General features: G+C 38.4%; 1 protein-coding gene across 1 annotated transcript in view; it reads left to right on the top strand.

Moving 5' to 3' along the window:
• Positions 1 to 12301, top strand: part of LOC107291014 (collagen alpha-1(I) chain) — a 59972-nt gene that overhangs the window by 33815 nt on the left and 13856 nt on the right. The window contains exons 26-38 of the mRNA XM_015819962.1: positions 808 to 861; positions 965 to 1018; positions 1471 to 1524; positions 3083 to 3127; positions 3224 to 3322; positions 3695 to 3802; positions 4462 to 4569; positions 6745 to 6798; positions 6957 to 7010; positions 8680 to 8787; positions 8883 to 8936; positions 10321 to 10374; positions 11295 to 11456. Of these exons, the coding sequence (XP_015675448.1) occupies positions 808 to 861; positions 965 to 1018; positions 1471 to 1524; positions 3083 to 3127; positions 3224 to 3322; positions 3695 to 3802; positions 4462 to 4569; positions 6745 to 6798; positions 6957 to 7010; positions 8680 to 8787; positions 8883 to 8936; positions 10321 to 10374; positions 11295 to 11456 (1008 nt within the window). The remainder of the gene's footprint in view (positions 1 to 807; positions 862 to 964; positions 1019 to 1470; positions 1525 to 3082; positions 3128 to 3223; positions 3323 to 3694; positions 3803 to 4461; positions 4570 to 6744; positions 6799 to 6956; positions 7011 to 8679; positions 8788 to 8882; positions 8937 to 10320; positions 10375 to 11294; positions 11457 to 12301) is intronic.

The raw sequence follows: 12301 nt of genomic DNA, 5'->3' as shown, positions 1-12301 counted from the left end.
AAAGTTTTACCTACAATGGAGGACTGGAGAGTGAAGGTTTCGCATCTTGCTGAAATGGCAAAAATTTCGGCTTATTTGAAGGATCACTCAAATGAACAATTTTTATCAATATGGAGAAGATGGATTGTTTATATTCAAAATAAGCATAGAATGGTGGAATATAATTTAGGTTTTTAGATAAAAAAAATTTTTTTTTTTTTTACATATATATTTCACCTACTTATGTAGAACAATATTTTGTGGAGTTAGGGATATTAATATTAGTTTACTTTTAGTTGAATAGTATCCTGGGATTAGGTTTGGGAAGTCCGGGGGTGGGGGGTGGGGGGTAGGGTTTTTATAATGTGATGTATTTGTGATGTGCTTTTTTTTATGATGAAAATAATAAAAATTTATATTTGAAAAAAAAATAAAATAAATAATACTGGAAAAGCAGACAACAGGTGACCAAGAAAGCATATATAGTGCTCTCTCTTTCTACATTTACACACAACAATGATGTGGGATAGGTTAGGCTTAGTGAAAGGGACTGGCTCAAAGTCATCTAGTAGGCTTTGTGACTGAGTGTGGGTTAACACTTGTACTCCCCCATGCCAGTCCATCACCTTCATTACTATATCCACAATACCCCAAATGAGATGGTATTGCATGCAATGATGAGTGGCAGGAATATTTTTAGGAAGGTAAATTATCTGATCATTTGGTAGGTAGGAAGGTTTTCAATCAACCCATTTCTTAGGCAAGATTTATTTTAAAAACATTGAGCTCTGCTTGTTTTAATGCTTATTCCTCCTTGGTTTCTCCCAGGGTGCTCCTGGCAAAGATGGTGATGCAGGTACTCAAGGTTCTCCAGGCCCAGCTGTAAGTAGGAACTTCTTCCTGATTTCTCCTTCTACAATATTATGAATGTTTATTCCTTTTTGAATTCTATCAAGGCTTGAACTTTCCTACCTTTCCATTACAGGGTCCTGCTGGAGAAAGAGGTGAACAAGGTCCATCTGGTGCTCCTGGCTTCCAGGTGAGCAGGGTTACTTCAAAAAACAAATGGGTATATTCTCTCTGCAACAAAATACCAAATTTGGAATGGCAGACACTAGTTAAAGATTTAATACAATTGTTTTTGTTTTTTTCCGATGTTCAAATGATGTAGGTTTATTTAATCATTTTGTGACAAGGAACTGAAAGGAGTGGAAGGAGAACTGAACTAAAATAGTCAAAAAATATATCCCTCCCCCCTTTCAAACCATGAGGTCTGTAAGAAAACTGAAACAGTGTTTTCAGCTGGCTGGAGAATTCTGGGGATTGAAATCAACAGGTCTTAAAGATGCCAAGTTGGAAAAACACTGCTGTAAAATATAAGCATGTAGAATTCATGAGGTGCTAGCAAGACTAACAAGCTGTATTTGGTTGCCAAGCTTATCCAATTCTATCAAAGCTAATATTTTCTTCACTTCTGACTTTTGTTTTTAGGGTCTTCCTGGCCCCACCGGTGCCCCTGGTGAAGCTGGAAAGCCTGGTGAACAAGTATGTAATGTGTTCCTTTGTGCAGAAGTATAAAGAAGGAATTATGGGGTCTGTACATACTTTAAAGCAGGGAGAAACTAAATTAGGACCCTTGAGTTGCAGGACTCCATTTAGGAAAGGCTACTTTGGAGTCTGAACTCAGCACAAATATTCTCCAGAATAACCTTATTTTAGATAATGGCTACCATTTTCCCCACTGTGGCTTTTTTGTATTTGTTTTTCAAATGGATGCATGCACCATCCAACAATTGAAAAGCATCTACTGACATATGGAAAATCAGGCCTCTTCAGCATGTTTCTGCTTTAGAATTTCCAATTCCTACACTCTTTTAGTAGTTGTAGAGAATTTTAGTAGGTGGAGGTTTACCTAGTGGTTGGATTCAGCTGGTTCGCACCAGTTCGGCAGAACCGGTAGCTAATTTTTGGTTGCCCAGGCCCAGAATGGACTTCCGGAAGTGGTATCCACACAGAGAACCGGTTGTTCACATATTTGAATCCCACCACTGGATTTACCTTCTCTTCAGGACAATATTATGACCAGTTTATGATTTCATGTTCTTTTGATGAAACAGTTATTTGATTTATTTATTTATTTATTTATTTATAATTTAATTTATACCCCGCCCTTCTCCTCATGGGACTTTTTAAAAAAACAAATATTCATCTGATTGTTGCTAAGCATGCAAGGCTTGTACTATACCTTCCCCTTCCCTTGTAAACTCTTAGTGGTTTTCCCAGGTTTGGAACAGACCATCCTCGAAGATGGTGGACTCTTTCATCCAGTGAGGGACATTGATAACAACAGATTGTCACTTTTCAGGGGTACTGTTGTAACAGTGGATTCCTGCATTACTGTAATCTGGGACTAGATCTTTCAAATCACCTTTTCTATGAATCTATTACTGAGACTGAGTCTATTATAAGACTATGAGTCTATTCTATTTCTATGAGTCTGTCAGAAGTGGCATGATTATACGGTAATTTTAAATGCAGATTAATGCATGACACATATAACTTTTTTTTCCCTGGAGATTTCAGTAGGGTAAGACTTGTGATTAAAATAATAAAGTTTGTGGAAAATTTCATCTTTGCCTAGTGCATGATCAATATGGCAGCAGAATATGCAGGGTTCAATTATTTTTTCTATTTTTCTGAAGAAGTAATTGGCAGTTTAGGAAAGCCATCTTTAGAATTTATCCAGAGGAATATTTATATTTCAAATAAAACATTTTGAAGGAAACAATCTCTTCTTCATGGAAGAAGATAATGGATATTTCTTTCTTCTACAGCACACCTTTATTTTAGAGTTCTTACTTCCACTAAAAAAACAAACCCCCTACCTTCTCATATGTGCTCTTCTATTTAAAGTTCTCTAGAACTTCATAATTGAAAGAAGCAAAAAAACTGTCTAATCTTGCCCTCAGACTTGAGCGTGAACAACCCATTTCTTGCTGAACTGCATTCCACCTATCCACCCCCATGTCAAATTAAGTACATTACCTGAATGCATTCTCAATGGCTCTCTTTTAACAATTTCTGTTTCTCCCTACTCTGGCAGGGTCCTCCTGGTGATGTCGGTGTTCCTGGTCCTTCTGGTGCAAGAGTAAGTAAAGATCTTCTCTCTAAGTTACTATATGTCTTTGATTTGTCCAATAACACTTCCATAATCAATTTGTAATCAATTCACTATTTCATGTAGGGCGAGAGAGGTTTCTCTGGTGAACGTGGTGCCCAAGGTCCTGCAGGTCCTCCTGGACCCCGTGGTGCTAATGGTGCTCCTGGTAACGATGGTGCTAAGGTGAGATATTAATGAAGTTGAGATGAAAAGGCTACCTAAAAGATAAATGAACACACCTTGGCCTTGGGTACTCAGAATGATAGAGTATATGCCCAAACCCACTAAACTGCTGCTTTCCTAAGAGCAATATCATTTTTTCTTTTCCCTAATATGCCTTGTGGACATTAATAAAATTAAATGTTGTCTTAGAAATGTGTGTGAAAAAATACAGGAAATTCAGAACAGAATTCTGAAGATAGAAGAAAAAATATATTTTTTTTTAAAGAAAAAGGAAATTCAGAATAGATAGGCACCTCTTTCTGTATGGTTTCCAGACACTTGGTTCCATTCCTGATCAATGCCTTCATTGTTGCTTTGACTATACAATTCTAGGGTGCTCCTGGTGCTCCTGGAGCTCCTGGTGGTCAAGGTCCTCCTGGTCTTCAGGGTATGCCTGGTGAACGTGGTGCTGCTGGTCTGCCTGGTGCCAAGGGAGATAGAGTAAGTACATGATTGTTGAACATTGTTATCATCAAAATGGCAGTCATCATCTTACTATGCTTAAAAAGATGGAGAACAAGAAAAATCCATTATATATAACTTCAGAAGGCTGGGTGTTTAGCCCCCAAAAGAAGGTAGGCATCAGTTCCCAACATTGTAACTTGGGATTCTTTTTATTGTAGACGAAGTATGACAGTAGTTGAATTTACAGTCTTCTGCATCCATGTCTCTCATCTATCAATAAGTTATGGTCCTTCTCTAATGCCACCATACAAATAAACTGCTGGGAGAATTATAAAGGCAAACAAGAAGTGAAGTTTATATTATCCTCCATTCATTGGCATTCAGATATTTTCCTCAATACAGCACAAGCCAAATTAAGAGGTTGATTGGCCATTGTTGTCTTCCAGTTTGGCCTGAGGCCTTCTAGTAAGAAGTAAAACTTAAGAGGGCAATCCAGGATCATGATTTTTATATTTAGCTTTTGAGATATATTAGAGAAAATTCCTAACATCAACCCTGATGTGAAATCTACTTATTTCAAGATTTCAAATGTGAGAGATAACGTATCATCAACAGAAGGATCTTCTTTCCAATCCTTATGCCCTTCTGATCTTTTCAGTATTGATAATCTTATTTTGTCTTTCCTCTTTTCCTAGGGTGACCCGGGTCCCAAAGGCACTGATGGTTCTCCTGGCAAAGATGGACCTAGAGGTTTGACTGGACCCATTGGCCCACCTGGACCAGCTGGTGCTCCTGGTGACAAGGCAAGTATTACACCAAGTTGTTCTCCCCAAACTCCCACTGATTTACAGTATGGTCATTGGAAGCTATGTCATGTGTTTCACTTACTGTGTACATTTCCTGGCATTTACACAGATCTGTGCATGAATTAGGAACTAGCTGCTATACTCAGGTCAAGCTTGGATTGTTGTTCTTTTGCAAAGCATCAGGGAAAGCTTTGCAAAAAGGACTAGCTGCCACCAGGAGATAGAAATGGAATGCTCTCCCTGATAACATGGAATTGCAGAGTACCAAACATCCCTTCTAAAGGCTATTCCTCACAACCAATTAAAGTGCTATATACATGGGCTTTAAATTGTGTCATAGAATGAGTACATTATACTCCCCTAAACTCCGCTGAAGATGTTACCTAGCCTGGGAATGAAATGTTTGTAAACCAACCCACAAGCTTGGAGAACGAACCTTCACCCTGCTAGAAACTAAATCAGTGGGGTACTCAGTGGTTTCATTTATTTCAAGCAAAGGGACACAAATGTGCATCTTCCATTTTAATACACAGACTAGAATTCAGTTATTCTTTGGATATTACACTTACCCATATTTTATGATGTAGTTCCTGGTTTATAAACATATTTTTATGGAAAATGCATTAACAATCTATTTTACTGAAGTGACCTTATTGTGCTTATGATTTTATTATGCTTAAGCTTGATATTAGTAGTGTTAGTTTGTAGCTATTTTATATATATATATATATATTTATATGCAAGCAGCCTTATAGATAGAAGCAAGTGTTTCATGTATATTGAAAAAGTAAATGTCTCATGCTAAATATACAGGAGATTGCTTACATGAAAGGAGCAAGGAAGGGTTCAGTGGTCCAGGAGATAGGGAGGGGGAAGATGAGTTAGCTTGGATTGATGTATATGAGTCATCATCCTGGAATTTGTTTTTCTGTGCTTCCTTGCTCCTGGTACAGAGACTTGGATCTCTTTATTTTGAAAAAGTATAAAAGGTAGAAGACATCTCTACTGGGTGTGCCTTCATTCCTCTAAGCAGCCACGAAGAGGGAGAAGGTTAACCAACTCTGTCTTGGCCAAAATAAAGTTGTTTTCTTTGCTGAAACCTCGGCTCAGGAGTTTCTTTTGGCTCTTTGAAATTTCTGAGTAGCGCAGAGATGTTTGTGAGGCTGAGTGGAAAACCTTACATTACAATTAGATGAATTTAAACTACCTAGATTAAAAATGCCATTTTATGTAGATTTGAAAATGACATGATTAATATGCAAATAATTTGAAGTATACTTGTAAATGAACATAGACTAGAAACTGGCTAATCCACCCACCCACCCAAAAGATATGACCAGTCTTCCCACCTCCATTATCTCTCTCTTGATACCTGTTAACCATTGTTATGTTGTTTTAGCTTAATAGTCACAAATAACAGAAAACCTGTATTATTCTATTGGAACTCAGTGAATCTCTGGTTAGAAATGAAGGCATGTTGTCCATTTTTAAAATGTTCATGTCATTGGAAAAAGAAGCATTTGTGACTTTTATCCAAGTAGTGGGTAGTACTGAATATAAGACTGACTGTAAGAAATCCTTCTTACACTACATTAGTAACAGAATAACAGAGTTGGAAGGGACCTTGGAGGTCTTCTAGTCCAACCCCCTGCTCAAGCAGGAGACCCTATACTATTTCAGACAAATGGTTGTCCAATATCTTCTTAAAAACTTCCAGTGTTGGAGCATTCACAACTTCTGGAGCCAGGTTGTTCCACTGATTAATTGTTCTGTCAGGAAATTTATCCTTAGTTCTAGGTTGCTTCTCTCCTTGATCAGTTTCCATATATTGCTTCTTGTCCTGCCCTCAGGTGCTTTGGAGAATAGCTTGACTCCCTCTTCTTTGTGGCAGCCCCTGAGATATTGGAACACTGCTATCATGTCACCCCTAGTCCTTCTCTTCATTAAACTAGACATACCCAATTCCAGCAACCGTTCTTCATATGCTTTAGCCTCCAGTCCCCTAATCATCTTTGTTGCTCTTCTCTGCACTCTTTCTAGAGTCTCAACATTATAACAAATTATTATAATTTGTTATAATATTTATAACAAATTATTAGAACAAGTTATTAATGCACAGAAAGCTATTACTATGTCTGGTGCTTAATCTTCTCTCTTTTTCTTCTTTCCCAGGGTGAAACTGGTCCCTCTGGCCCTGCTGGCCCCACTGGTGCACGTGGTGCTCCTGTAAGTAATTTTCCTTCCTAGGTTTGTTTTTCATTTTGCCTTGAGATGCCTTATCCTGAAATGCAGTCTATACAGCTCTTAAATAAATCCTCTCTTTCTTTTTAACTTTGCATTTCTTTCATTTCATCATGACATTTTCGGTCTCTTGTCCTTTCCAGGGAGATCGTGGTGAACCCGGCCCTATTGGGCCCGCTGGATTTGCTGGCCCCCCTGTAAGTAAGATGGAAAATCTCTTCTACTTCTCAGGAACCCCATTAAAATGCTTGCATCCTCTTATAGCTATAATGAGGTGAAGGTGGTTCACTGGCTTTGTTCACACAATATGCTTAATCTTAGAATTCTAGCAGATATATTTATACAACATGGTAAACCTAGTGTTTGATTTGATTGGGTGTTTTCTGTAGTTTAGCTTATTATGTGAATCCAGCCCATTAGATAAATGTGTGATCTGGTGTTAACCAAGACTTTGGATTAATTCAGTAATCAGTTTACTTTGTTGTATTCTTGTAGGAGCATAGCAAGTGAACCAGAAATCAGCCATAGAATACCAACAGATGACCTTTGGTAGGAAAAGAAAGTTGAACCAATCAATTCCAGAGTTAGGATCATAGTCAATTTGTCATTATGCATAACCTAATTACAGTTACTGGATATATATGAATGAATACAAATAATTTTCCCAATAAAGTTTGATACTCTGAACAATTTTGGAACTCACACAAACCAATAGAGGTCCAGAATGTAAGTCACTGTGTCCAGCTAAATCTATGTTAGGAATATTTTTCAGAAGCAAACGATCTGGATGATAATAGAGAGTTGCCATATGTTATGTGCTCCTGGCTACTTTCCTTTGTGACCAGAGGCAAGCTCGCCTGACCAATAACCAGCCAAGACACAGTGAAGGCCTTTTGTTTTGTTTATTGCAATAAGCGGGGAGAGAAGCTATCAAAGCTTGGTTCTCTCCAAAGTTTTAACCCAAAATATCTCCTTCTTTTATTCATCCCTATCACCGGCCACCACATCCCTCCTCTTTCCCCATTGGCTGAGGTACTATGAGGTTACACTCTTTCCGACCGCCTCCTACATATTTCCTGCTACATACTAAATCATACATCACATGTACATTAAAATTAGGAGATAATTTATGCAAGGTGTGTCAGTTAATATTAATCAATTAATTGCGCATGCTCAGTTGCCTGAGTTCTGGCCCCCTTTTTTATGACTTCTTAGAAAAATAGGTTCTTTCCTGTTTTGCTAGTTATCTTTTATTACAGACGTTTTCTTCTTCCTTTTCCCACTCTTAAGACCCAGCTATTTTTGCCTACATATTTCCTTTACATCCTTTCTTTATGTTAACCTTTCCTCTTTCCCACCATAGCTTCTCTACTCAGTATATTTCCACTGCAGCAAATTCAATTTTAAATTTCTCTTTCAATATTAAATTTTGAAGATCTTTCATTTCTATCACATAGAACCAGTTCAATTGAGATCCCAAGAACATTAGACAATTTGATTTTTGTTGCAAGTTCTTTAATTTGTGCATCTGATTTTTTTTGTTCTACTTCAGCTAGTAACTGAAGGGTAAAGGGTTGTAATCAGCAGTTCTGCCCATAGTAACAGAGATATAAATCTGCAAGCAAATTTCTTAAAACGTATCAAATCCCCCATCCTAAGCCTTCTGCATTACCTTTCCCTGGTTGATCATCTATGGAAGATCCGAAAACCATACAACAGGAAATTAGTTTGGTTCAAGGGTTGGTTTAGATATATTTGGAAAATGCATAGAAAGGTGGAAATTAAATATCATAGAATCAATATACATCTATGTTTCTGTCCCCATCTCACTGATCTTCACCATCTGTGTTGTTTCTACTCCAATAGGGTGCTGATGGACAACCAGGTGCTAAAGGTGAACCTGGTGATGCTGGTGCTAAAGGTGATGCTGGTCCTCCTGGTCCTGCTGGAGCTACTGGCCCTGCTGGCCCTGCTGTAAGTTCTCCTTCACTGCTTCCCAGTCCCTTCCATGAAAATTTGCCCTTCTCTCAGCCTTTAGTTTCATGCTAACCTTTCCCTATTGATTGCAGGGTCCTATTGGTGCTCCTGGTCCCAAAGGTGCTCGTGGAAACGCTGGTCCCCCTGTGAGTAAGAGTTCTTTCTGTACTATTAAATCAGATGCTATATTATTAAATTGTTGAAAGAAAAATCTTCATCCGGGTCCAGTCCAAGCTGGGAATAAGCAAAATGGAGACTGCTTTAGAAAGAAGGTTGTAGTTTATTGAAAAGCAGAGCCAGACAGAAATGTGGCTCTGGGAAAGCTGACCACATGTATCTGGGAGTGGTGGGTTTTTATACCTTCTTGGGCTTTTTTGTTTGTTCCTGTGGCATGAACTTTGACCTGAGCTTTTGAGTGTGTTCTTTTTGGTATTCTGATGGTGGTGGGTTAATCCTATTATGTCCTAAAGGTCATATCCTGCTTCCCTGGGGCTGTGGCTGATGGCTATGTCCTGTGTTGGATATTTTTGGGTGAGGGGTTGTTGGTTCTAGGGATCTTTGTCTTTCTAATCCCATCAGTTCCAAGCTTCCTGGCTACAGTCTTTCTGAAAGGATGATCAAATCTGCATTTCTAAAAGCTGGCCTGCTTGGTTTCTGCTTGGGCGAGGGAGACTTGGGCCTGTCTTTGCCTAAGATTTTTCATTATTCCTTTGGGGAAATATAATATTGTGTCCTTTTTAATATCCCCCCCAAAATATTTCCTTCTCTAGCAGGGTGGGTGGGTGCTGACTTCCAACAAAATGGTAGTTCACTAAGGATTAAAATCATTGTTCCTGGTTTTGAAGAATGCAGAATTCAATCTGCAAAATATCGTAACAGTTGTTTTTTTTAAAAAAAAAGCCTGATTCTTAATTTTCTTTGGTTTCCTAATTTGATTTAGGAAATTAATAAATTGTTCAGCACTTATGAACTGCTGAACAGAATAGAAAAAAGGCAACTTTTCTTTAAGAGCTTTTAATCTACACTAAGTAGTTGAGACAGGACCTTAAATAAGTATGGTTTATATATATCTAGAAGGCACTGGCTGCTTGATAGGGAAGTGAAGGACAGCCCATATTAAGACTCTCTCACTAGCCAGCTTAATGCCATGTATGATAGTGAAAGAATCCTATTCTAGATCCTGTCACCAACTCCTTCTAGCAGATCTTAGCACTACTTGATAGTATATTACTTAGATCATATACTCTTACTTGGCTGAAATATTTGGGATTCCCAGTTGGCAGTTCAGAAAAAAACTTACTGCATCAGAAATAAAAGCATCGTCATGTAAATAAGAAACAGTGGTGTATGCAGACAAGGTGCTAAAAAGGTCCGAGAGAGCTTTTCATACCAGCTTTCACATTTTTGAATAAAACCAAACCCCTTTAAACAATTGCAAAACTCACTGGAACACGGTATACAGTGAACTTGTGTTAGTGTTCTTTTGTAGGAAAGGATAATTGAAAATGGAATAATTCTTTATTTGTATAGGGTGCTACTGGATTCCCTGGAGCTGCTGGAAGAGTTGGACCTCCTGGTCCATCTGTAAGTAACCACACAGTTTGGCATTGTTGGCAATAAATAAGAGGAAAAATCCTCAAAACTTCAAAATGGCCATCAGGGTGAGATCATTCACCAGGAGAATTTCCCCCCCTTTGGCAAATGAGGACCATAATGTTAATTATAAAGAGGAAATGTTACCAATGTAAGAAAAGGCTGAAGAAATTCAGGTTTTAATATGCAATGAGTTAAATCCAAATTATTTTTCTTTTTTCTCTTTCTTGAGACTAACATCTATTAATTTCAATGAGTATTCAGTCTAATGTTTAATTCTGAACTGGAAGCTTTAAAATATTCTACTTAGAAATAGGCTTTGCACCCACTTTTTTTTACAAATTGCTGACTGAAAGAGGTCACCACAAAAATTAAAACATTTGCAATAGAATTCAGGTTACCTACTTCAGTGTTATGGATATTTTGTGGATGTTTCAATTCAGAAATACACAACAAAGTGAAGGAATGGACAGGAAATGTATGTTAGGACATATACTGATATAGATACACCTTATTTCCCATGGAATTCTGGAAGTTCTTGTTAGAGAGGGCAGGCTAAGATCTCTAAGAGGAAAATATTAAAACCCTCACAATGCAATCCTCAAATTTCATTGAATCAATGCCTGTCAATTAAAAATGCTGGATTTTTTTCAACATGCCTCTTGTTCAGAATGTGGTTAGTTAGTTTCCTTGAAGGGGCCTTAAGAAACATACAACGAAATAATTAGCCTATGGGAGAGAAAATTTTGCTCATCCAGAGTGATCTGTCTGATTCGAAGCATATTTGCATCCCCATCCACAGCACCTCAATTAATGAAGATTTATTAAAAAAATATTGTTGCATACAACTCAGCCTTTTGGCTGGATGTTGCAGTGACTGATATGTCTGTTACTTTTTTTTCCCCTCAAAGGGCAACATTGGTCTTCCTGGCCCACCTGGCCCTAGTGGAAAGGAAGGAAACAAAGGACCCCGTGGAGAGTCTGGACCTGCTGGGCGCCCTGGTGAACCTGGCCCTGCTGGCCCACCTGGCCCTCCTGGTGAGAAGGGATCTCCTGGTGCTGATGGACCCACTGTAAGTAAACCTAAAATTCACTTCTCTTAAATGAAGTGTTTGAGCCAAGTTGGGTATCTCCTCCTTGAAAAGTCTCCCTATTACATCTAGCAATAACAGTTTTGAAAGCAAATTTATCTTAAACTGATATTTAAAGGTATCCTTTCCTGGTGGTTATAGCATGCCTTTTCATGCAGCTACCACCCATGACCATTTTAATGGCAATTGGTAATATCTGTAGAGTTCTGCATCTTTTTCTGGGCAAAGGCTGAACCTTTTCATAAGAAACCATGTATCCACTGGATCAGGCTTCCCCAATCTCAGCATCCTGGAGATGTCCTAGAAATCTTAACAACAGCCATGTTGCTAAACTTACAGTTCCGGAAATCAAACTACGCACAACTTGGGGTCCCCCAAGTTAGAAACGTTATTCAAATTAGTTACATTTTAATTACTCTTTTTAAAAAAAAATGGTTTCCTACCTTTGTTATAGTTATATTTACTAGTTTGTTTGCTTATGTTGTTTTGAATAAAAAGCATGACATATAAAAAATCTCGGTAGTAAAAGAGTCTCTCTTCTGTAGAGAATTTCACATCTAGCCATCAAGAAGATGGGCACTCCTGTTTAGGAAGGATATGGGTTGGAAAACTAGGAAGGAATATTACTTGGAACCCCGAGAGGTGGCACACAGCAACAGCAACTAGGGAACTAAGGAGAAGAAAATTGCGTGTCTTCTTAGAGGGGTGTTTTATTAAATTTTTAGGGGGTTCGGGGTTGGCCCGAGGGGACTTAGGGGAGCCCTCTCTGAGGCCAAGGCCAGTCCTGTCTGGGGGGCGCGGAGTGGTGAGGGAGGAGACTGGGGGGT

Source organism: Protobothrops mucrosquamatus, unplaced genomic scaffold, assembly GCF_001527695.2.
Source record: "Protobothrops mucrosquamatus isolate PMUCROS unplaced genomic scaffold, P.Mucros_1.0 scaffold1029, whole genome shotgun sequence".
NCBI classification, from domain to species: domain Eukaryota; kingdom Metazoa; phylum Chordata; class Lepidosauria; order Squamata; family Viperidae; genus Protobothrops; species Protobothrops mucrosquamatus.
The sequence above is the reverse complement of the archived record's forward strand: the minus strand, read 5'-3'. Positions and strand labels throughout refer to the sequence as shown.